Source organism: Schistocerca americana, chromosome 5, assembly GCF_021461395.2.
Source record: "Schistocerca americana isolate TAMUIC-IGC-003095 chromosome 5, iqSchAmer2.1, whole genome shotgun sequence".
Taxonomy (NCBI): Eukaryota; Metazoa; Arthropoda; class Insecta; order Orthoptera; family Acrididae; genus Schistocerca; species Schistocerca americana.
Genome location: NC_060123.1, coordinates 248,085,820 through 248,111,970, shown reverse-complemented (window position 1 = coordinate 248,111,970; position 26,151 = coordinate 248,085,820). Strand labels below are relative to the sequence as shown.

General features: G+C 42.5%; 1 protein-coding gene across 1 annotated transcript in view; it reads right to left on the bottom strand.

Moving 5' to 3' along the window:
* The window catches only part of LOC124615791 (protein tamozhennic), a 65,936-nt gene that overhangs the window by 17,707 nt on the left and 22,078 nt on the right, over positions 1-26,151 (bottom strand). The window contains exon 3 of the mRNA XM_047143913.1: positions 25,101-25,300. Within this exon, the coding sequence (XP_046999869.1) occupies positions 25,101-25,300 (200 nt within the window). The remainder of the gene's footprint in view (positions 1-25,100; positions 25,301-26,151) is intronic.

The window sequence follows — 26,151 nt, the reverse complement described above, 5'->3', positions numbered from 1 at the left end:
GACTACACTTACCTAATATGGAATCCTAGAATCATGTATTAAATTTAGACTAGTGTATACACACAAAGGGGGAAGGGGATGAGGTGAAAGGAAACAAACACTTGCATGAATGACAGATTGTGCAGTGGTACACACACAGTTACAGTAAGTCCCTTGCGCTCGACCTTTTCTGATCTCATTTTAACCCTTTTTTTGGTCTCCTGTCCCAGCATTGTACCCCCCCCCCCCCCCCACACACACACAGAGGGGGAGGGGGAGTGTGAGGGAGAGTTATGGGGCTGGGGGTGGGGTGCCAACACGGACAGGAAACAACGAAACAATCAAAATGACATTAGGAAAGGTTGACGGGATTTGCTGTAACGTGAACACATCCTTTCAGAAGCATAACATTAACATTACCTGTGAAGCGACCCAACTAATATAAAGATCTCATGCTACCAACTGAGTGAAGATGTCAAATACGTATGACGTTTTAAAGAGATTTACTTCTGTCATGTCCTGGTGATGTATTGACATGGTGCCTGTTTCCTCAATACATATGTGTCATAATGTAAACTGTCATCCTTTCTTCTGCCACCAGGCTTAACTTGTATAACGGTGGGCTGGGTGATGGTGGAAAAGAGTTCGGGTGAGAACAGACAGGGCATCGCAGAACACGGCCTACACAAAGCACTATCGTTCAACTTCAAAGTGAGTGAGCATGCTACGCAAAGCAAATGGGTTTCAGGGGAGTATGCTGAAAGTGTCAATAGGAAAAAGAATTTGGCATTATGTCAAGAGTGGATCCTTCTGAGACACATACAACTGCGCCAGAGACCAAAACCAGAATGATGACATCAGGACTGAAATGTGGCCTCTTCCCTCACCAACACTGCTAGTGAGAGCATGGTGACAGGAGAAGGGTTGCCTAAATACACATCTATAGTTATATAAGGAGGAATCATATGTGACATTAACACTGTCAGAATAGAATGGGAGAGAATGTAATCGACAGATATTGCCTACTTGAAGAAATTACTTAGTTGTATATCCAAGAGCTTTATATTAGTTCAGGTTTCATGGGGGTATCGAACATGATTAGACATTATCCAATACACAGGAAAATTAACCTTCTGTAAGAGAAACTCCAAGCTGGAATATAAATGGCATAAGGAAAATACAGATTGCTCCTTACCATAAAGATGGCTTATTAAGTTGCAGGCAAACTCAACTAAAAGCACTTACACATTAGCTTTAGGCCACAGTCTTTGTTGGAAAAGGAAACACATACATTCATTCACACACGCAGTGGCTCAGACTGGAATGCAACTGTCACACAGAATGTAAGCAGCAATCTGGAGGTGTCAGAGGAAGGGAAGGGATAGCAGTGTATGGATGGCAGAAGAGAAGAGCACTGTCTCGTAGAGCGTACAAGGACTAGACTGCCAACAGGCACAGCATCGGGTGGCTGTTGGGCAGCAAGTTGGGGAGGGGATAACAGAGAATGAATAAAGGGAAGAGCAGGGAAGGGGAAAGATGGGCAGGTGCGTTGGCAGAGGGCAGCATACAAAGAGGATGGGAAACAAGAACAGAGAGGAGGTAACAGGGCAGAGGGGGTTGAAATGTTAAATGGAGGGTGTGGGGACAGAATGTTACCTTAGGTTGAGACCAGAATAATTTCGGAAGGTGGGGAATGGGTTTTAAGGATAAGTCTCATTTGCACAGTTCAGAAAAACTGATGGTGCAGAGGATCCGGTTAGCTTGGTTAGTGAAGCAGTCATTGAACTCAAGCATGTTATGTTCAGCTGAATGTCATGCCACAGGGTGGTTTACATTGGTCTTAGCCACAGTTTGGCTGTAGCTGTTCATCCTGGTGGACAACTGGTTGGCAGTCATACCAATATAAAAAGCTGTGCGATGATTGTAGCAGAGCTGGTATATGACATGGCGGCTTCCACAGGTAGCCCGACCTCTGTTGGGTAGGACAAGCCTGTGAAGGACTGGAATTGTATGAACTGGGTGGAATGGACAGGTCTTGCACCTGGGTCTTCCACAGGGATATGATCCCTGTGGCAAGGGGTGGGATTTGGAGGGTGTAGAGATGGACTAGGATATTGTGGAGGTTGGGTGGGTGATAAAACACCACTTTAGGAGGGGTGGGAAGGCTCTTGCGTTGGATGTCCCTCATTTTAGGGCATGATGATAGGTAATCAAAGCCGAGGGTGAAGGATGTGGTACTGGGTGACGAAAGGGACAGTTCTTTGGGGCAGTGAGAGAGGATTGGGCATGTGTGTGTGTGTGGGGGGGGGGGGGGAATGGCCCAGGAGATCTGTTTGCAGGCTAGGTCTTGGAGTAGTCCCTGTCTGTGAAGACCTTTGTGAGATCGTCAGCATACTGGGCAAGGGAGTTCTTGTCACTGCGGATACTCCATCCCTGGGTGACCAGGCTGTATGGGTGGGATTTATTGGTGTGGAAGGGAGGACAGAGGTTGAAATGTAGGTACTGTTCATGGTTTGTGGGTTTAATGTCGACAGAGGTGTGGGTGGAGCCATCAGAGAAAAGGTGGTCAACATCCAGGAAGGTGGCACACTGGGTTGAGGAGTACCAGGTGAAGTAGATGGGAGTTGTGGTGTTGAGGTTGTGAAGGAATGATGATAGGGTGTCTTGGTCCTAAGTCCAGATCATGCAGATATCATCAATGAAACAAAACCAGACTAGGGGTTCAGCATTTTGTGAGGCTAGCAACGTCTCCTCTGGAAGCTCCATTAACAGGTTGGCATAGAATGGCGCCATGCAGGTGCCCACAGCTGTGCGGCAGATTGTTTGTATAGCTTCTCTTCAAAGAAAAATTAGTTGTGAGTTAGGATAATGTTTGCAAGTTGTGAGTTAGGCTAACATTAGTAAGGTGTAAGAGAAATATGGCAGTGAGTCTGGAATCTGAATGGTGTTGAGATAGGTAGTGTTCAATAGCGGTAATATCATGGGCATGCTGTTGGTGTATAGGGAGGTGGCGTCAACTGTGACAAGTAGGGATCCAGGAGATAAAAGACTGGAGGTGGCAGGGTGTCGGTGAAGGAAGTAGTCGGTACCTTTGAATTTTAAGGGCAATTGATTGGATGTGTTGGTCAATGTGGGGCACAATACCAGCCACAATGGGGCATTCTGGATTGTCGAGTTAGTGGATTTTGGGGAGCATGTAGAATGTGTGGGTTCGGGGTGTCATAGGGGTGAGGAGGGAAATGGGTTTAGGGGAGAGGTTCTGGGAAGGTCCTTAAGCTTTAAGCAGGGATTTCCGGGATGGGGTCACTCTGGCGGAGTTTATAGATGGAGAAGTCAGACACTTGGTAGAGGCCTTCTGCCAGGTAGTCACTGCAATTCATAACAATAGTGGTGGAACTATTGTCTGCAGATAGCATGATTAGGTCAGGAACTGTTTTGAGGTAGTGTATGGCTGTCCTTTCTTCTGCTGATAAATTGTTGTTCTGAGGAAGAGATCTGGGGAAGGTTGGTGAGACCAAGTTGGAGGTTAGGGAACTCCTGGAAGGGTACAAGCAGGTGGTTAGGAGGGAGGGGGAAAGATTCATAGTTGGATGATGGTATGAACTGGGAGAGGCAGGATTCAATGTTTGAGGCAGGGTTCAATGTTTGTAGTAGGTTGGCTTTCCCCCCATGAACCATGGGCCTTGCCGTTGGTGGGGAGGCTTGCGTGCCTCAGCGATACAGATAGCCGTACCGTAGGTGCAACCACAACGGAGGGGTACCTGTTGAGAGGCCAGACAAACGTGTGGTTCCTGAAGAGGGGCAGCAGCCTTTTCAGTAGTTGCAAGGGCAACAGTCTGGATGATTGACTGATCTGGCCTTGTAACAATAACCAAATCGGCCTTGCTGAGCTGGTACTGCGAACGGCTGAAAGCAAGGGGAAACTACAGCCGTAATTTTTCCCGAGGACATGCAGCTTTACTGTATGATTAAATGGTGATGGCGTCCTCTTGGGTAAAATATTCCGGAGGTAAAATAGTCCCCCATTCGGATCTCCGGGCGGGGACTACTCAAGAGGATGTCGTTATCAGGAGAAAGAAAACTGGCGTTCTACGGATCGGAGTGTGGAATGTCAGATCCCTTAATCGGGAAGGTAGGTTAGAAAATTTAAAAAGGGAAATGGATAGGTTGAAGTTAGATATAGTGGGAATTAGTGAAGTTCAGTGGCAGGAGGAACAAGACTTCTGGTCAGGTGACTACAGGGTTATAAACACAAAATCAAATAGGGGTAATGCAGGAGTAGGTTTAATAATGAATAGGAAAATAGGAATGCGGGTAAGCTACTACAAACAGCATAGTGAACGCATTATTGTGGCCAAGATAGACACGAAGCCCACACCTACTACAGTAGTACAAGTTTATATGCCAACTGGCTCTGCAGATGACGAAGAAATTGAAGAAATGTATGATGAAATAAAAGAAATTATTCAGATTGTGAAGGGAGACGAAAATTTAATAGTCATGGGTGACTGGAATTCGAGTGTAGGAAAAGGGAGAGAAGGAAACATAGTAGGTGAATATGGATTGGGGCTAAGAAATGAAAGAGGAAACCGCCTGGTAGAATTTTGCACAGAGCACAACATAATCATAACTAACACTTGGTTTAAGAATCATAAAAGAAGGTTGTATACATGGAAGAACCGTGGAGATACTAAAAGGTATCAGATAGATTATATAATCGTAAGACAGAGATTTAGGAACCAGGTTTTAAATTGTAAGACATTTCCAGGGGCAGATGTGGACTCTGACCACAATCTATTGGTTATGACCTGTAGATTAAAACTGAAGAAACTGCAAAAAGGTGGGAATTTAAGGAGATGGGACCTGGATAAACTGAAACAACCAGAGGTTGTACAGAGTTTCAGGGACAGTATAAGGGAACAATTGACAGGAATGGGGGAAAGAAATACAGTAGAAGAAGAATGGGTAGCTTTGAGGGATGAAGTAGCGAAGGCAGCAGAGGATCAAGTAGGTAAAAAGACGAGGGCTAGTAGAAATCCTTGGGTAACAGAAGAAATATTGAATTTAATTGATGAAAGGAGAAAATATAAAAATGCAGTAAATGAAGCAGGCAAAAAGGAATACAAACGTCTCAAAAATGAGATCGACAGGAAGTGCAAAATGGCTAAGCAGGGATGGCTAGAGGACAAATGTAAGGATGTAGAGGCCTATCTCACTAGGGGTAAGATAGATACTGCCTACAGGAAAATTAAAGAGACCTTTGGAGATAAGAGAACGACTTGTATGAATATCAAGAGCTCAGATGGAAACCCAGTTCTAAGCAAAGAAGGGAAAGCGGAAAGGTGGAAGGAGTATATAGAGGGTCTATACAAGGGCGATGTACTTGAGGACAATATTATTGAAATGGAAGAGCATGTAGATGAAGATGAAATGGGAGATAAGATACTGCGTGAAGAGTTTGACAGAGCACTGAAAGAGCTGAGTCGAAACAAGGCCCCCGGAGTAGACAACATTCCATTGGAACTACTGACGGCCTTGGGAGAGTCAGTCCTGACAAAACTCTACCATCTGGTGAGGAAGATGTATGAAACAGGCGAAATACCCTCAGACTTCAAGAAGAATATAATAATTCCAATCCCAAAGAAAGCAGGTGTTGACAGATGTGAAAATTACCGAACTATCAGTTTAATAAGTCACAGCTGCAAAATACTAACACGAATTCTTTACAGACGAATGGAAAAACTAGTAGAAGCCAACCTCGGGGAAGATCAGTTTGGATTCCGTAGAAACACTGGAACACGTGAGGCAATACTGACCTTACGACTTATCTTAGAAGAAAGATTAAGGAAAGGCAAACCTACGTTTCTAGTATTTGTAGAGAAAGCTTTTGACAATGTTGACTGGAATACTCTCTTTCAAATTCTAAAGGTGGCAGGGGTAAAATACAGGGAGCGAAGGGCTATTTACAATTTGTACAGAAACCAGATGGCAGTTATAAGAGTCGAGGGACATGAAAGGGAAGCAGTGGTTGGGAAGGGAGTAAGACAGGGTTGTAGCCTCTCCCCGATGTTGTTCAATCTGTATATTGAGCAAGCAGTAAAGGAAACAAAAGAAAAATTCGGAGTAGGTATTACAATCCATGGAGCAGAAACAAAAACTTTGAGGTTCGCCGATGACATTGTAATTCTGTCAGAGACAGCAAAGGACTTGGAAGAGCAGTTGAATGGAATGGACAGTGTCTTGAAAGGAGGATATAAGATGAACATCAACAAAAGCAAAACAAGGATAATGGAATGTAGTCTAATTAAGTCGGGTGATGCTGAGGGAATTAGATTAGGAAATGAGGCACTTAAAGTAGTAAAGGAGTTTTGCTATTTGGGGAGCAAAATAACTGATGATGGTCGAAGTAGAGAGGATATAAAATGTAGGCTGGCAATGGCAAGGAAAGCGTTTCTGAAGAAGAGAAACATCCAGTATTGATTTAAGTGTCAGGAAGTCATTTCTGAAAGTATTCGTATGGAGTGTAGCCATGTATGGAAGTGAAACATGGACGATAAATAGTTTGGACAAGAAGAGAATAGAAGCTTTCGAAATGTGGTGCTACAGAAGAATGCTGAAGATTAGATGGGTAGATCACATAACTAATGAGGAAGTATTGAATAGGATTGGGGAGAAGAGAAGTTTGTGGCACAACTTGACCAGAAGAAGGGATCGGTTGGTAGGACATGTTCTGAGGCATCAAGGGATCACCAATTTAGTATTGGAGGGCAGCGTGGAGGGTTAAAATCGTAGAGGGAGACCAAGAGATGAATACTCTAAGCAGATTCAGAAGGATGTAGGTTGCAGTAGGTACTGGGAGATGAAAAAGCTTGCACAGGATAGAGTAGCATGGAGAGCTGCATCAAACCAGTCTCAGGACTGAAGACCACAACAACAACAACAACAACAACAACAACAACAGGTTGGCTTTGGTTGGAGGGATTGGTGACAAAGATGTGTTTCCACTGCAGGGATAAGGAGAGCAAGAGTAGGTCTTTGAGGAATCCAGAATTATTAAAGTTGGGTGTACAGTTACATGTGAGACCTTTGGTCAGAACTGAAACTTCTGCGGGGCAGAAGGTTTTTGTGGAAAGGATAACAACTGTGTTATGGAATGCTTCGGCGCTGGATCTGGTGGAGTGTTGGTAGGCAGTGCATGTTTATGGGGGTCTTCATGTACTTTTATGTGTCTTTTTTCTTACCCAGCTCCTCTCATGACCATGTAACACCTCCTTTTGCCCATTTCCCCACCCATCCCTGCCACAATGGGTCCCTGCTCTACCTTTCTGCACTAGTTCAGAAAAGCATCCCTTTCCCTGACTAAAATCCAGTCCCACATCCTGTTTCTTAAAAATGCTGCCTAAATCAAGGAATTACCCCGCCTCCCCCCCCCCCCCCCCCCCCCCTCCAACAGCCTAGCCATAAAAATTCCTTTATCAGGAGCCCACCTCCTCCTTCTATGATGACAGAATCTTTTCATATTCCTTCAATCCCTGGCTCTAACAAAGCTGGTACTGCTAAATCACATCTCCTTGGCACATGCATCCCAGATCCACCTCTGCTCCCTCCACAAGACACTGCTACTTTGCAGTACCTGCTACATACATCACATCTCTGAAATTGAATCCCTGGCTCTCCAGCATCTGGAGGAGTACTCCACACACAACCTCCATTAAGTTATCCAACCTGCTGACATCCTGTTGCTGCTTCGGGGCACCACTATACAACACCTATCCTACCCACAGTGTTCCTCGTCATCAACCCTTCATAGCATCCAAACGCTGCTTAGCAGACCTTTTCAACTTTCTACATCCCCCAAAACTTGCTACCAACACTGCACCAAATCCATAGGCAAAACTTTCCCATAGTACTGTTGTTAACTTTTCCACCAAACACCTCAGCCCACAGAAGTTTCTGTTCATCCAAAGCCCCCTACCACTTAGCCCTACACGGAAATTTAACCATGCTGGAATTAACAAAGACCAACTATTCTTCTCCTTACTCTTGCAATGGAAACACTTCTTTGGCACCAATGCTTACAACCAAAGCCAACCTAATCCCAACATTGAACCCTGCCTCTCCCATTTCATGCCACCACCCAACCATGAACCTGCCCCCTCCCCCTGACTCCTCTGGTCACCTTCTAGGAATCCATTTCACCCAACTTGGCTTAAGCAACCTTCCCCAGATCTCTTCCTCAGAATAACAACCTTTCAGCAGAGGTAAGGACAGCCATACACTAGCTCAAAACAAATCATGACCTAATGATCCTACCTGCAGACAAAGATTTCACACTGTTGTTATGAATTACCTGGTGGAAGTTTTCTGCAAATTATCTGACTCCTCCACTCTGCCAGAGTGGTCCCATCGCAGAGTCCAATATAACTTCCAGTTCCCGCTTAAAGCATTAGGCCCTTTCCAGAACCTCTCCCCTGTATCCATTTCCCTCTTCACAACTACAACATCCTGCACAGCACCTCAAACCAAATCACCTTGATCTAGCCTTCCATGTTATAGGTACCAACTACTTCCTTCACCAAAACTCTACCATCACCAGCCCTTTACCTCCTGGATCCCTACTTAAAGTGTTGCCATCACCTCCCTATACACCAGCAGCCCTCATGCCCATGTTATTACTGCTACTGAACACTAACTTTTCCAAAACACTTCCAACTCAAGACCCACTATCTCATTCCACATACACCTTACTAGCTTTATCCTAACACACAACTAATTCTCCTTTGAAGCAAAGGTACACAAACAACTCTGTGGCGCAGCCATGGACACATGTATGGCACCCTCCTATGCAACCTTCTTAATGGTCCATCTAGAGGAGACCTTCCTAGCCTTCCAAAATACCAAACCACTAGTCTGGTTCTGGTTCATTGATGATATTTTCATAATCTGTACTCAGGGCCAAGACGCCCTATTTTCAACCCTCCACAACCTCAACACCGCATCTCCCAACGGATCCACCTGCTCCACCTCAACTCAGCTTGCCACCTTCCTGGACACTGACCATCTCCTGTCTGATGGCTCCATAGACACCTCTGTCTACATTAAATCCACCAACCATGAACAGAACCTGCATTTCAACAGCTGTCATCCTTTCCACCAAAAAATCCAACCCACACATCCTGGCCCTCCGGGGGATGATGTATCTGCAGTGCTCCCTGTCCCATACGCTGAAGATCTCACCAATGCCTTCTTGGACAAGCACTACTCACAGACCTAGCCTGCACACAGATCTCCCTTGCCATTCCCCCTTCAAACCCCAAATCCTCCCACCACCCCCAAGAAACAGCAACAAAGGACTGACCCCTTTGTCACCCAGTACCACCCAACTGGAACAACTAAACCACATCTTTCACCGGGGCTTTGATTACCTATCATCAAGCCCTGAAGCGAGGGACATCCTACCCAAGATCCTTACCAGCCCTCCTAAAGTGGTGCTCCATAGCCCAACCAACCTCCACAACATTCTATGCCATTCCACAACATTCTAGTCCATCCCGATGATACAACAAATCACAAACCCTTGCCACAGGATCATATCCCTGTGGAAGACCCAGGTGCAAGGCCTGCCCAATCCATTCACCCAGCTTTTCAAATTCCAGTCCTGTCACAGGCTTATCCCCTATATCATCAGGGACCGGGCCACCAGCGAAAGCAGCCATGTCGTGTAACAGCTCTGCAGCAATCATAGCACAGCTTTTTATATTGGTATGACTATCAACCAGCTGTCCACCAGGATGAATGGCCACAGCCAAACTAAGGCTAAGAGCAAAGTAGACCACCCTGTGGCACGACATGCAACTCAACATAACATGCGTGACTTCAATGGCTGCTTCACTACCTGAGCCAGCTGGATCCTCTCCTCCACTGCTAGCTTTTCTGAACTGCGCAGATGGGAATTATCCTTACAACATATTCTCCATTTCCCTATTATCCTGGCCTCAACCTACGGAAACATACTGTCACCACATCCTCCACTCAACAGTTTCAACCCCCTCTGCCCATTACCAGCTACCTATTCTTGTCTCCTACCATTTTTGTGTGCTGGCCTCTGCTAATGTAGCTGCCCATCTTTAGGTTTCACTGCTCCTCTCCATTTTCACTCCCTGTCCCCCCTCCCCATCCCCACCTGCCTGCCCAACAGTCTCCTGATGCAGTTCATGTTGGCAGTCTAGTCCTGCACGTTCTGCCACACAGCACTCTTCTCTCTCCCCACCCGTACTCTGCTATTCCTTCCCCTCCCCTACCACCTACAGACTGCTGCTTATGTTCTACACAACAGTTGCATTTTAGTCCGAGATGCCACAGATGGCAGCCATGTGTGCATTAGGTGTGCTTGCTTATGTGAGTGAGTGAATGTATGTGTGTTTCCTTTCCTGACAAAGGCTGTAGCCGAAATCTACTGTGTAAATGTCTTTTAGTTGTGCCTGTCTGCAAATTAATGTGTCGTATTTACAATAAGTAGCAATCTAGCTCTCCAATAATCTCTCTTATCTTCAATAAGAGTGTCACTTAAAGAACAAAAATATCTGTGTGGTAACAAGAACTGCCTATCCACGAAAAAACAATGACTTCTATAATGTTAAATGAAGTGACACTTAGGAACATATTTATGCTGAAAAATGGGGTTGCTGGTGTATGAACAGGGGAGGGAGGGGCAACAAAGAAGTACAACTCAAACTTTCACCAATAACATAACAGTTTCAAAGCTGACTGTCACGATAATTTATTTTAAGATATTAACTTTAGTGATCCATATTTTATGTTAGGAACAAATTTTAATAAAATTAGGGTTTTTAAAATACAATTTATTAAATTCAAGTGCCACAGTGTAACATGTGCTGTAGCTGCGGCAGTGAAAGGTCATATCTTTATAGAAATATTGTACAAGAAAAGAGAGAAAAAGGTTTCCACAGCCAGAAAGGATTAAATATACATTAATTGCAATGACAGATGTGCAAACACTGGCACACAGGAGGGAGATACAATGTATTTTTAATCTGCTGACATCAACCTAATCTATATACGCTGAAGTGCCAAAGAAACTATATAGGCATGTGTATTCAAATACAGAGATATGTAAACAGGCAGAATACGGTGCTCTGGTCGGCAACGCCTATATAAGACAACAAGTGTCTGGCGGTGTTATTAAATTGGTTACTGCTGCTACAATGCCAGGTTATCAAGATTTAAGCAAGTTTGAATGTGGTGTTATAGTATGCACACGAGCAATGGGACACAGCATCTCCAAGGTAGCGAAGGAGTGGGGATTTTCCCATACAATCATTTCACGAGTGTACTGTGAATATGAGGAATCCAGTACAACATCAAATCTCTGACATTGCTGCAGCCAGAAAAAGATCCTGCAAGAACAGGACCAATGACAACTGAAGAGAATCGTTCAATGTGACAGAAGTGCAACCCTTCCGCAAATTGCTGTAGATTTCAATGCTGGACATCAACAAGTGTCAGTGTGTGAACGAGTCAACAGAACATCATCGATATGAGCTTTCAGAGCCCAAGGGCAACTCATGTACCCTTGATGACAGTGTGACACAAAGCTTTACAAATCACCTGGGCCCGTCAACACCGACACTGGACTGATGATGATTGGAAACATGTTGCCTGATCAGATGAGTATCGTTTCAAATTGTATTGTATCAGGCAGCAGTAGCCGACCAAGACAGAAGCAGCAACAGGAAAGTAGCCGCTTTTCTGACATTTACGAGTTCCTAACCAGGAGCAAATTTTATTGTATCATCTGTGTGCCTTAATATTTTAGTTTCTTGAATTTCTGCATGTAAATTTAATATCTAATAGCCACAGTTGTCGCGTTATTGTTTGCGTCGGAAAGTAAACCGATTTTGCGACATATTACAAGTTCCTAATCAGGGGCAAATTATTTAGTTTCACCTGAGTGCTTCGGTAGTTAGGTTTTTGAATACCTACATATTACTAGACGCAGTTCGTGCGTTTCTGTCAGGGTGTACAGTAGAGTTGCACAGCACATGCCGTTGGTCTGTTTATCTGCATAGTTTAGTTTTCCATGGTCTTTAGTATGGACAGGGACTGCGATTGTTGAGTGCGGATGTGAGCCGAGTTGGTAACACTTCGCTCTCAGCTTCAGGCTGTGATGGCTTCGGTTACACAGCTTGAGGCTGAAGTGGATGGACATCACTGTTGTGACCCGGATGTGAGGATCCAACAGATGTCCAGCATGTCAGAGTCCTCCGATCAGTCCTCACCAGTGGCCAACCCAGATACTGCTCGCACTGAGGCTGACGCCTCACCTGTGGTCGAGTTGGAGGTTGCCCCGGGGTGAAGCAGGCGGCGAAAGACTTCCCAGATGGCCGCATGTAAGGCCTCCCCGGTTTGTCTGACAAGCAGGTTCCAGGTGCTGTCTGTGGCTGACACTGTCGCTGACCCAGATGCTGTTGACTGTCCTGTTTCAGAGGAAACCACTCAGCCTGCAAGATCCGGGCAATCGCAGAGGGTGGGATTATTGGTAGTGGGGAGCTCCAGCGTTAGGTGCGTTATGGGGACCCTTAGGGACTTGGCTGACAAGAGGGGTAAAAACCAATGTGCACTCCATGTACATACCGGGTGGAGTTATTCCAGATGTGGAAAGGGTCCTCCCAGATTTCATGAAGAACACAGGGTGCAGCCAACTGCTGGTGGTTGCTCACGTCGGTACCAATGATGTCTATCACTTTGGATCAGAAGAGGTTCTCTCTAGTTTTGAGCAGCTAAGAGAAGTGGTAAAGGCTGCCAGTCATGGTTACAAGATCAAAGCAGAGCTGACCATTTGCAGCATAGTCAACAGGACCGATTGCGGACCTCTGATACAGAGCCGAGTGGAGGGTCTGAATCAGAGGCTCAGACGGTTCTGCGACCATGTAGGCTGCAGATTCCTCGACTTGCACCAAAGTGTGGTTGGGTTTCGGGTTCCGCTGAATAGGTCAGGTGTCAACTATGTGCAGGAGGCGGCTACACATTTAGCAGGGGCTGTGTGACATGGACTGGGCGGTTTTTTAGGTTAGAGGGTCTCGGGAAAACACAAGAATGGCTTCAATCACAAAGGATGCAGGCTGAACACAGGAATAACATAGATACAAGAACCATTGGTATAACAGTTGTAAATTGATGTAGCTGTGTTGGAAAAGTACCACAGCTCCAAGTGCTAACAGAAAGCACTGATGCTCAAATCGTTATAGGCACTGAAACCTGGCTAAAGCTGGATATAAGCTCAGAGCCGAATTTTTTGCAAAAAAATCTAACGGCGTTCCGAAAGGATAGGCTAAACACGGTTGGTGGTGGCATGTTTGTTGTTGCCAGAAGTAGTTTAACTTGTCGCGAAATTGAAGTAGATACTTCCTGTGAGTTAGTATGGGCAGAGGTCATTGTTGGCAACCGGAATAAAATAATAATTCGATCCTTTTACCAACCTCCTAATTCAGATGATACAGTTGCTGAAAGGTTCAATGAAAACTTGAGTTTGATTTCAAACACATACCCAAGTCATATGGTAATAGTTGGTGGTGACTTTAATTTACCCCCGATATGTTGGCGAAAATACATGTTTAATTCCGGTGGTACGCATAAAATATCATCCGAAATTGTGCTAAACACATTCTCCGAAAATTATTTTGATCAGTCGATCAGTTAGTTCATGAGCCCACGCGAATAGTAAATGGTTGTGAAAACACACTTGACCTCTTAACAACAAATAATCCCGAGTTAATAATGAGCATCAAAACCGATTCAGGGATTAGTGTACAAAGGGTTGTCGTAGCGAGACTGAATATTGTAATTCCCAAATCCTCGAAAAATAAGCGAAAAATTCACCTACTCAAAAAAGCAGATAAAAATTCACTTGATGTCTTCCTGAGAGACAATCTCCACTCATTCCAAATTAATAATATAAGTGTAGACCAGATATGGCTTAAATTCAGAGAAATAGTATCAGCAGCAACTGAGAGATTTATACCAAATAAATTGACAAACGATGGAGCTCATCCTCCTTGGTACACAAAACGGGTTAGAACACTGTTGCAGAAACAATGAAACAAACATGCCAAATTTAAACAGATGCAAAATCCCCAAGATTGGCGATCTTTTACCGAAGCTTGAAATGTAGCCCGAACTTAATGGGAGATGCTTGTCACAGTTTCCACAGCAAAACTTTGTCTCGAAACCTGGCAGAAAATCCAAAGAGATTCTGGTCCTATGTGAAGTATGTTAGCGACAAGAAACAATCAATGCCTTCTCTGTGTGATAGCAATGGAGATACTATCGAAAACAGTACTACCAAAGCAGAGTTACTAAACACAATCTTCCGAAATGCCTTCACAAAAGAAGACAAAGTAAATATTCCAGAATTCGAATTGAGAACAGCTGCCAACATGAGTAACGTAGAAGTAAATATCCTTGGACTAGTGAAGCAACTTAGATCACTTAATAAAAGCAAGTTTTCTGGGCCAGACTTATACCAATTAGGTTTCTTTCGGAGTGTGCTGATGGATTAGCTCCATGCTTAACAATCATAAACAACTGTTCGCTCGACAAAAGATCCACACCAAAAGATTGGAAAGTTGCACAGATCACACCAATATTGAAGAAAGGTAGTAGGAGTAATCCACTAAATTACAGGCCCATATCGTTAACGTCGATATGCAGCACGATTTTAGAACATATATTGTCTTCGAACATTATGAATTACCTTGAAGAAAACAGTCTAGTGACACACAGTCAACATAGTTTAGAAAACATCATTCCTGTGAAACACAACTAGCTCTTTATTCACATTAAGTGTTGAGTGCTACTGACAAGGGATTTCAAATCAATTTCATATTTCTGGTATTTCCGGAAGGCTTTTGACACTGTACCACACAAGCGGCTTGTAGTGAAATTGTGTGCTTATGGAATATCGTCTCAGTTATGTGACTAGATTTGTGATTTCCTGTCAGAGAAGTCACAGTTCGTAATAACTGACGGTAAGTCTTCGAGTAAAATAGAAGTGATTTCTGGCATTCCCCAAAGTAGTGTTACAGGCCCTTTGCTGTTCCTTATCTATATAAACGATTTGGGAGACAATATGAGCATCCGTCTTTGGTTGTTTGCAGATAACGCTGTCGTTTATTGACTAATAAAGTCATCAGAAGATCAAAACAAACTGCAAAACGATTTAGAAGAAATATCTGAATGGTGCGAAAACTGGCAGTTGAACCTAAATAACGAAAAGTGTGAGGTCAGCCACATGAGTGTTAAAAGGAACTCGTTAAACTTCGGTTACATGATAAATCAGTATAATCTAAAAGCTGTAAATTCAACTAAATACCTAGGTATTACAATTACAAACAACTTAAATTGGAAGGAACACATAGAAAATGTTGTGGGGAGGGCTAACCAAAGACTGCATTTTACTGGCAGGGCACTTAGAAAATGTGACAGACCTACTAAGGAGACTGCCTACACTATGCTTGTCCATCCTCTTACAGAATACTGCTGCGCGGTGTGGGATCCTTACCATATAGGACTGACAGAGTACATTGAAAAAGTTCAAAGAAAGGCAGCACGTTTTGTATTATCGCGAAATATGGGGGAGTGTGTTACAGAAACGATACAGGATTTAGACTGGAAATCATTAAAAGAAAGGCATTTTTCGTAGCGATGGAATCTTCTCACGAAATTCCAATCACTAATGTTCTCCTCCGAATGTGAAAATATTTTGTTGATACCGACATACATAGGGAGGAATGATCATCACAATAAAATAAGGGAAATAAAAGCTCGTACGGACGGATATAGGTGTTCATTCTTTCTGCGTACTATATGGCCTTGGGAGAGCCAGTCCTGACAAAAGTCTACCATCTGGTGAGCAAGATGTATGAGACAGGCGAAATACCCACAGACTTCAAGAAGAATATAATAATTCCAATCCCAAAGAAAGCAGGTGTTGACAGATGTGAAAATTACCGAACTATCAGTTTAATAAGTCACAGCTGCAAAATACTAACGCGAATTCTTTACAGACAAATGGAAAAACTGGTAGAAGCGGACCTCGGGGAAGATCAGTTTGGATTCCGTAGAAATGTTGGGACATGTGAGGCAATACTAACCTTACGACTTATCTTAGAAGAAAGATTAAGAAAAGGCAAACCTACATTTCTAGCATTTGTAGACTTAGAGAAAGCTTTTGACAACGTTAACTGGAATACTCTCTTTCAAATTCTGAAGGTGGCAGGGGTAAAATACAGGGAGCGAAAGGCTATTTACAATTTGTACAGAAACCAGATGGCAGTTATAAGAGTCGAGGGGCATGAAAGGGAAGCAGTGGTTGGGAAAGGAGTGAGACAGGGTTGTAGCCTCTCCCCGATGTTATTCAATCTGTATATTGAGCAAGCAGTAAAGGAAACAAAAGAAAAATTCGGAGTAGGTATTAAAATCCATGGAGAAGAAATAAAAACTTTGAGGTTCGCCGACGACATTGTAATTCTGTCAGAGACAGCAAAGGACTTGGAAGAGCAGTTGAACGGAATAGACAGTGTCTTGAAAGGAGGATATAAGATGAACATCAACAAAAGCAAAACGAGGATAATGGAATGTAGTCAAATTAAATCGGGTGATGCTGAGGGGATTAGATTAGGAAATGAGACACTTAAAGTAGTAAAGGAGTTTTGCTATTTAGGGAGTAAAATAACTGATGATGGTCGAAGTAGAGAGGATATAAAATGTAGACTGGCAATGGCAAGGAAATCGTTTCTGAAGAAGAGAAATTTGTTAACATCGAGTATAGATTTAAGTGTCAGGAAGTCGTTTCTGAAAGTATTTGTATGGAGTGTAGCCATGTATGGAAGTGAAACATGGACGATAACCAGTTTGGACAAGAAGAGAATAGAAGCTTTCGAAATGTGGTGCTACAGAAGAATGCTGAAGATAAGGTGGGTAGATCACGTAACTAATGAGGAGGTATTGAATAGGATTGGGGAGAAGAGAAGTTTGTGGCACAACTTGACTAGAAGAAGCGAGCGGTTGGTAGGACATGTTTTGAGGCATCAAGGGATCACAAATTTAGCATTGGAGGGCAGCGTGGAGGGTAAAAATCGTAGAGGGAGACCAAGAGATCAATACACTAAGCAGATTGAGAAGGATGTAGGTTGCAGTAGGTACTGGGAGATGAAGAAGCTTGCACAGGATAGAGTAGCATGGAGAGCTGCATCAAACCAGTCTCAGGACTGAAGACCACAACAACAACAACAACAACAACAACTATACAAGATTGGAATAATAGAGGATTGTGAAGATGGTTCGATTAACCCTCTGCCAGGTACTTAAATGTGATTTTCAGAGCATCCATGTAGATGTAGAGTGCATGGACATATACGGCTATGGAGACAATCTCGTGAATCCATGGACCCTGCATGTCAGCAGGGGACTGTTCAAGCTGGTGGAGGCTCTGTAATGGTGTTGGACACGTGCAGTTGGAGTTATATGGGACCCCTGATACATCCAGATACAACTCTGACAGGTGACACATACGTCACCTGCATCCATTCATGTCCATTGTGCATTCTGACTGACTTGAGCAAGTCCAGCAGGACAATGCAACATCCCACATGTCCAGAATTGCCACAGAATGGCACCAGGAACATTCTTCTGAGTTTAAACACTTCCACTGGCTGCCAAACTCACCAGACATGAACATTATGGAGCATATTTTGGATGCCTTGCAACGTGCTGTTCAGAAGAGATCTGCGACCTGTCATACTCTTACCAATTTATGGACAGCCCTCAGGGTTCATGGTGTCAATTCCTCGAGCACTACTGCAGAAATTAGTCGAATCTATGCCACATTGTGTTGCGGCACTTCTGCGTGCTTGCAGGGGCCCTACACGTGATTAGGCAGCTGTACCAGTTTCTTTGGCTCTTTAGTGTATTATTACAAAAAAAAGTCATGTGGGTTGTATAGTTTTTAGCAAATGTAAATGTAACTAGAGCACTTACAAATCAGTAAGTTTAAAGAATTTCCTCAAACATCATTTAGACACAATACGCATTATGTATAAAGCATACTCATTCAGACTGACATGTGTCATGCTTTTTTCTTTGCTTTAGTACATATACAATTAGCCAATTTTAGCAGCTTAACTTCAGATAGCTGCAAATTTCCAGCAACACAAGCAACATGTTCCACTCATGTTATGTGCTCAGTTCTCAGTAATTTTTCAGGTGAGCGGATCAAATGTAAACATAATGAAAGTTACAGTAGGAACAGTATAAACTATCTATTGTATTCATTTCCACATAGTGTCACATAAGAAATTTGCCTCAAACCACAGCTCAAAGTGACAGGCCACACTAAACGAAGATATTGTTGCCTGCAGAAGTTGAAGCAATAATAAGGCCATGTTAGCTTTTTTCCTCTGGCTCTAGAAGCACTAATGACTGTTGACTAAATAATACTGCCATGAGGTGACATACTGCTTATTGCTAGGTTCTGCTAATATTAAAAACAAAAAATGACATCACTAGGCCCATTTCAGTCAGTTAAGTCCCCTATATATTTTACTGTGTTGTTTTCTTTTTTTTTCAGTAATTCACTGAATGAGAAAATATATGGATTGCAGCCATTTGATCTGAAAACTATTGTAATAGGAAAGTTCTGGTAGACTGTACAGACTTCCACCCACCAAAAACACACATGCCTGTGCTACTACAAGGTGCCGGCGCATCCAGGCGGCCCAATAGGAGGGCACCAGCATGCAGATGGAGCATCAGACAAAATATGTGACTACACTGAGAGGTTTCTTGGTAAGGAGGACGCAGGATATTATATTGGATGTACTCCAGGGAAGTGTGTTGGTTCCCTTGTTGTTCATGAAGTATATTAATGATCTTGCAGACAATATTAATAGTAAACTCAGGCTTTTTGCAGATGATGTGGTTATCTATAACGAAGTACAGCCTGACAAATCTGTATAAATATTCAGTCAGACCTTGTTAAGATTTCAAACTGGTGTAGATGGCTGTAAATGTTCAAAAATAAAAACACAACTTGGTATCCTATGAATACAAAAAATTTGAGGGTCACAGTGTAATGTCGCAAGTCAATATGCAATAGCATTTATTGCACTACTTTGCAGTATGGCTCGTAGCTTTGGAGCTGTTGGTGGTGATAGCAACAGCCGCTTGTATCTTAGCATGACTCATTCACACCTGTAGCTATCCTAGCCGTGGGAAGCGGTACCTGTGTCAATTCGAGCGACAGAATATTCATGCCCCTAAGAATCTAAATAAACTATATTTGATATTATTCAATTTAGTTAAAAGTCAATACACTGCCCTTTGTTATTAAAAAGAAGATTGTGTAAAAATCTCAGCTTTCTAGCTGGCATACTTCCAGAGTTAGGGAAAATTACCTAAACCACCTCAAGCTGACACTTGTAAGATTAAAGTCAGTTAGGATTCATAACAGTTTGTCTTTTAGTATCATTTGGAATCATTACTGAAGTTCAAAAAATGGCAGAACAATTTATTTAGATTTTCATTACTAAAAAACATTAACTACTTTTCATTTTTTGTAATATAAAATTCAGAAAAGATAATTATTTAGTTAATATGCTGTTGTGTGAGTAAATGAGAATGAGTGAGTGTGTATGTGGGACATACATAAAGATTCAATATTATATGATGTACAGCATTATGTAACTGTGTCATGGTAAAGCTGTGTTTTCCCCATCTTGCTGATGACATATATCCAAGGGTACTTGCTTTTGTAAGAAGGCAGCCAGAATAGTCGTTCGTAGAGTAATAGTTTTCTAAAGTTATTTCAAGATTAGTTTTCTTTTCATTTGGTTTTGTTAAACATTTTATTAATATTTGCATAATGAAGTGACGTAAATGCATCTGCGAATAATGATTGGCACAGGACAGTTTTAGCGCGAAAATGATCTCGAAGGATTGTTTTGATTGGCTGGTCATTTTGAACAACCAATCAGAGTTAAGCTTTTCCCATGCATTGGAAATAGGTATAGGCTCTGGAAGGAACAGCACTGGTTAGTCGCTAGTCAGCTATCGGGCGTGCAGATCATGTTTAATGCTTCCGTCTTTATTATGCGTAAAATTCTTGTGTCCAGATTGTGTGGCCAAAATAGCAGTTGCATTTATGAACAGTTTTGTGAAGTTTGGACGTTTTTGGATTGTTTTGTTGGAAGGAGAACCGCGTGTGAACTTTCCGCCTTTGTAAAATTCCGCGTGGAATGTTTCATATTCGTCTATGGAATATTTGGTGCTCAATTTCTTTATTAGATATCCACTGAAAAAGGACCGAATGTGAAACTTGTATATTGCAGCAGAGAGAGTAATGACTGTAAATCACGTGATAATTTGGGTTGGACTCAAGTACATTCCTGGCTGCCTTGTGTGTATACTGGGTTGTCTGAACTGTGAGCTGAGGATAGTGATATTATTCGTTAATTAAATATGGGCTGATGGCAAGTTTTATTTTGAACCTAAAGAAATAAAAGAACTTGTTGCAGAGTTTTGACATTTTTCTAAAGAGATGAAGCAATCGCCCTCCACCTGAAAATTGTTGTAAGATATTACAGGATAGTTTGCTACCAGAGTTTACGCAGACTTTGCAAACGTAAGTATTGACAGTGTTTTCCTTCAACGCTGCTTTTAACGCCGTCTGAACAGTATCTAAGTATGCAGAGAAACGGGCTGGTAATCAGATGCCGTACTGAGGTAGGTGGAACTTGTGTAGTGCACAGTACGATGAGAGACAGTGGTCAAACAATTACGCAACAATCCAAACTCGCCCTGTCGCAACAGTTGGAATCTGTAAACTGATACAAATACTTGAGTGTAACACTTAGTAGGCACATGAAGTGGAATGATCACATAGCCTCAGTCATGGGTAAAGCAGGTAGCAGACTTCAGTTTACTGGTAGAATAACAGGGAAATGCAAACATTTTACGAAGGAGATGCTTACCAATCACCCATGCGACCCATCCTAGAATATTGCTCAAGCATGTGGTACATGTATCAAACAGCAAGAGCAGGTGATATTGAATGTATGCAGAGAAGGGCAGCATGAATGGTCACAACTTTGTTTGACCGTGGTAGAGTGTCAGTGAGATGTTGAAAAAACTGAATTGCCAGAGTCTTGAAGATAGACAGAGAAAGTCTACTAACAAAGTTCCATCAAGAACTGGCTTTAAATGATGATTTAAGAATAAACAACAAACCCCTGTACATCACTTCCATAGGAGTCATTAGAGTAAGATTGGATTAATTACAGAGGCATTTAAACAATCCTTTTCCCCACACTATATATGTTAATGGCACAGGAAGAAGCCTTAATAACTGATATCGTGGGACGTACTCTCTGAAATGCACTTCACAGTGGTTAGCGCGCACGCCCACCCACCCACCCACACACAGATATACCTCTGCCATAACATGGTGCTGCATGTCAAGCCAAAAGCTTGCAAGTTTCCTTTCTTTTTTGTGTGCACCTGCTAACAATTCACTACTACTGCTTTACAGTGAGTGGCCTCCTTTACTCCTAAAGTATTTATATTCATCTGAAAACAACATTCACAAGCTTATTGTCAAATATTTCCTCTTAAACATTAACCTGCCTCTGCTTTTAAAGTGTAATTTTATATTGTTTTAGTTTTTTCCTTAAAAATATTTTAACGTTTTTTCTAAATTTATTAGATATTACTTCTATCTTCTTTCCAAAATTATATCAGCTACTAGGCAAAATCAAACAATGGAAAATCCATGATGGAATATGACAATACTATGGAAAGGGTAGTTGCTACTCACCATATAGCGAAGATGCTGAGTCGCAGATAGGCACAACAAAAAGACTTGCAGAAGAAAGTAAGCTTCTGGTCAACAAAGCCTTCACTTTAAATAGACCACACCAATACACCCGATTCCCCTCACCCCCCGCACACAAACACAACTCACACACACATGACCAGTCTCTGGCTGCTGAGGCCACCCTGTGATAAGGAGCACATGATGGGAGAAGCAACAGGTGGTGGGAGTCGGAGGATGCTGGGGCATGGAGGGGAAGGGATAGCAGGTAGGGGTGGGGGATGGTAAAGTGCTACTTGTGGGAGCACACAGTGACGAGGTGGAGAGAGACTAGGGGTGTTAAGCACCATGGTTATATGGAGGGCAGGGGGATGGGTGGAGGGGTATCGGGAAAGAGAGATGTTAAAAGGCTGTGGGTGCCTTGATGGAACAGAGGGCTCTTTAGTGCTGGAATGGGAACATGAAAGGGTCTAGATGATTAAAGACAATGACTAATGATGGTTGGGGCCAGGAAGGTTATGGGAATGTAGGTTATATTGCACGGACAGTTCCCACCTGTGATTCAGAAAAGCTGATGTTGGTGGGAAGCAGCCAACCACTGTGCTGCATTCTATATGGGTAGACAACCAACAACCAAAAAGATGACTGTTGACACGAATAGCCACCGACAAACTGTGGCCAAGAAACAGTCGGGCCACCCAGCTGCTGAACACACCACCCAACATGATGTTTTTCATTTCAATGACTGCTTCACAGACAACATTTTATAACAGGGAAACTAATTACCGTGCAAGGACCAAACTTGGTTGCAATAATGTCAAGCCCATAGGGAAGAGAAATAATGCACAAGGAATTCAATTCGAACACTTTTAACGTGTTGCTACGGTACATCATACCATACATAATACATACGGTACATCATATACAAAGGGGCTCAATATGGCACCATCAGTATCCAGAGGAGTCTGAAAGCGCAGGGTTGCATTCTGCACAGCAAAACTAAGCATGTCCATAGGTATGCTGGTACCTCTCTTGACATGCTGCACTTCAGATCAGCACATGAGTGAGTGTTCCCCTGGTAAACCTGTCCTTCATAAGATAGCCCCACAACCACAAACCACTGGGAGTGATATCAGGTGGTCATGCTGGCAAAGCATTTTAAAACAAACAGATTATAATTCCATCATTTCCAAATATGTTTTGGAGAAGCAGATGAACTTCACGAGCAATGTGCGGTGGGATCCCATCTTGCATGAAAACTGTTGAGTTCAATGCGTCTCTCTTCTGTAGGGTGGGTGAAGCGTATCGCAGTAATGCTGGCCTCTCACACTGCATGTCTTTGGTCCTTGAGCGCCAACCTGTTCGAAACAGAATGGCCCAATGATGAACGTAGCTGTGAAGCCACACCATACGGTGACACGTTCGCCATACACGGGAACACCACACACAGTGACTGGAGGTGAAGATCCCCACACTCAGCAATTCTGTATGTTCACCTCACCTGTCAGTGAAAAATGAGCTTCGTCTGTCCACAAGACGGTCCAGAGCCAGCCCTCGTCAACTTCAATCCTTGCGAGAAAGTGGACAGCGAAGTCAACACATAGTTGTGTCTCCTGTGGCGCAAGTTGTTGTATGATATGGATCTTGCACGGATACACCGCCGGAGAATGGTTCGAAGCACAGCACCCCCCCCCCCCCCCCGTACAGCTGACCATGGGATGTTTAACTGTCGTGACACAGCACGTGTACTGCCTGACGACCAGGAAAGTGGCAATTGACCCTGAATAAGGAAAAGTGTGAAGTTATTCACATGAGCACTAAAAGAAATCAGCTAAATTTCGATTACGCAATAAGTCACACAAATATGAAGGCTGTAAAATCAACTAAAAACTTAGGGATTACAATTACAAATAGGCCTAACCTAAATTGGAACGATCAAATAGATAATATTGTGGACAGAGCAAACCAAAGACTGTGATTCATTGGCAGAACACTTAGAAGGTGCAACAGGTCTACTAAAGAGACAGCTTACACCACGCTTGTTCGCCCTATTCTGGAGTATTGCTGTGCACTGTGGGATCCGCATCAGGTGCAACTGATGGATGACATCGAAAAAGTACAAAGAAGAGCAGCTCTTCTTGTATTATCACGAAATAGGTGAGATAGTGTCACAGACATGAGACGTAAATTGGAGTGGCAATTATTAAAACAAAGGCGTTTATTCGTTGTGACGGGATCTTCTCATGAAATTTCAATCACCAGTTTTATCCTCTGATTGCGAAAACATTCTGTTGGCATCCACCTACATAGGGAGAAATGATCATCATGATAAAATAAGAGAAATCAGGCTTGCACAGAAAAAATTAAGTGCTCGTTTTTCCCACCTGCCATTCGAGAGTGGAACGGTAGAGAGACAGCTTGAAGGTGGTTCACTGAACTCTCTGCCAGGTGCTTTACTGTGAATAGTAGAGTAATCATGTAGATGTAGAATTGCACACAGTGTTGTCTGCCATAGCAACAGCAATTTCATCAACCACTTGTGGTGCAACTGGTAGTCAGCCTCTTCCCGGAGCAACACCCAGTTCTCCAGTTGATTCAAACTTCTTCATCAAGCTCCGAACAGCAGGAGGAGAAAGAGGATCTTTCCATAACCATTTCAGCCAGTGATATTCTCAAAGTGCAGCTGCGGCATTACTCCTGTTTTGATAATAAAGCTCCACAAATAATGCCCTGTTCCTTTTGTCAAAGCTCATGTTGACGCAACATGTGCACTGCAACTAGTCAGATGTGAGACTATGGATCACAATAACTGATCACAGCACCTGGTCACCACAGTTACAAATGGGCTGTGGCGCTGTAACACACAGAAAACATGCACCCCATACTCTGGACATTAATGCTACCAAGTCTGGTACTCATACGGTAATCAGTTTCCATGTTATAAAATGTTAAATAAGGAAAGTTTAATTGTAATCACCCAGTATATGGTAACAACTATCCTTTTCACAATATTGTTATATCAGCTACTTATTAACAATGACTAAGAAAGAAAATTGTGTACTATATCTGCATTCCAACATATCACTTCTAATGTCAAACTATTACTGTTTTTCAATTATTGCTCTTAACAGTTTAGTGGACAGTTGCTTTACAAGAAGTATTATTGTATTTCAAAACTTCATTTCAGAAAAAATAAAACTTGTTCTATGAAAGAGAAAAAAAATTGTACAAAAACCTTCATCTCACGATACTCTTTCCTCCATGGTTGTGAAAGTAGATTAGCGGCATATAAACCAATTGCATTCCATGCTGATGCTGCTCTATAGCCACTAAAGTCTTCTTTTGTGATGGCACTTCTATGCAGCACATCTGCTGTTTCTCGGAAGCAGAATTTTTGGTCATGTGGAACGAGACACAAGTACTCTCGTATGTAGCCTGAAATGGGAAATTGGTACATACCATTTATTTACTAAATATCCTTTTACATCTTAATATTAGTCTGTCATGTCATGAGTAAAATAATCATGATTTATTTATAGGCAGATATAAAATATTTTACAGATTCTTGAAATGTAAAGCTAAATAAAAAAGTGTTTTTTGTGAAACCTACATAAAAAAAGTGTTGTTTGTGACACATTAGGAGTCCCAAGACAAACATTGAAGGTAAATGGGATACCCTTACTGATGGATCAAAACACTGCAACAGTGATGAGCTGTGTATACATAAAACAAACATAGGCAGTTCATATTCAAATGAAACTGAACAGTTTTCAATAGTGTACAAAAATATACATCACCCAACATCACATTTGGAACAATTACCAAAGGGGTCTACATCAACTGGACCACATACAAAGGCTACCACACAATTCTGTCAGATAATAAGTAACAACAAGAATATAATCCTCATTAGAGCACAGCTTCTGTTAGATAAAATTTCTATTATTGTTAATTGTAAGAAGTTACAATGAATACAATCGTAGAAGTGTGGCTAAATGGGAACAATCCAAAATTAAATTTATGCAGTTTCCACTGGGGTAACTATTTACATTGTCAATTTAATTTTGTTCACAAACACAATGTTGGCAGTTATGTAAATGAACAGAATTGGAAATCTCCGTGAGAGGAAAAATGGCCAGCAAGGTGCATGCATGTTGTTCATGTTTAGTGTTGTTACCAGGGCTGGGAGTGTACAGAAAAGGTGTAATATGCTTCAGACATTGAGTGATCACTGTGAATGGCCTGGAGATGCCACTTATATATGTGAGACAGCATTCCTGGCACAA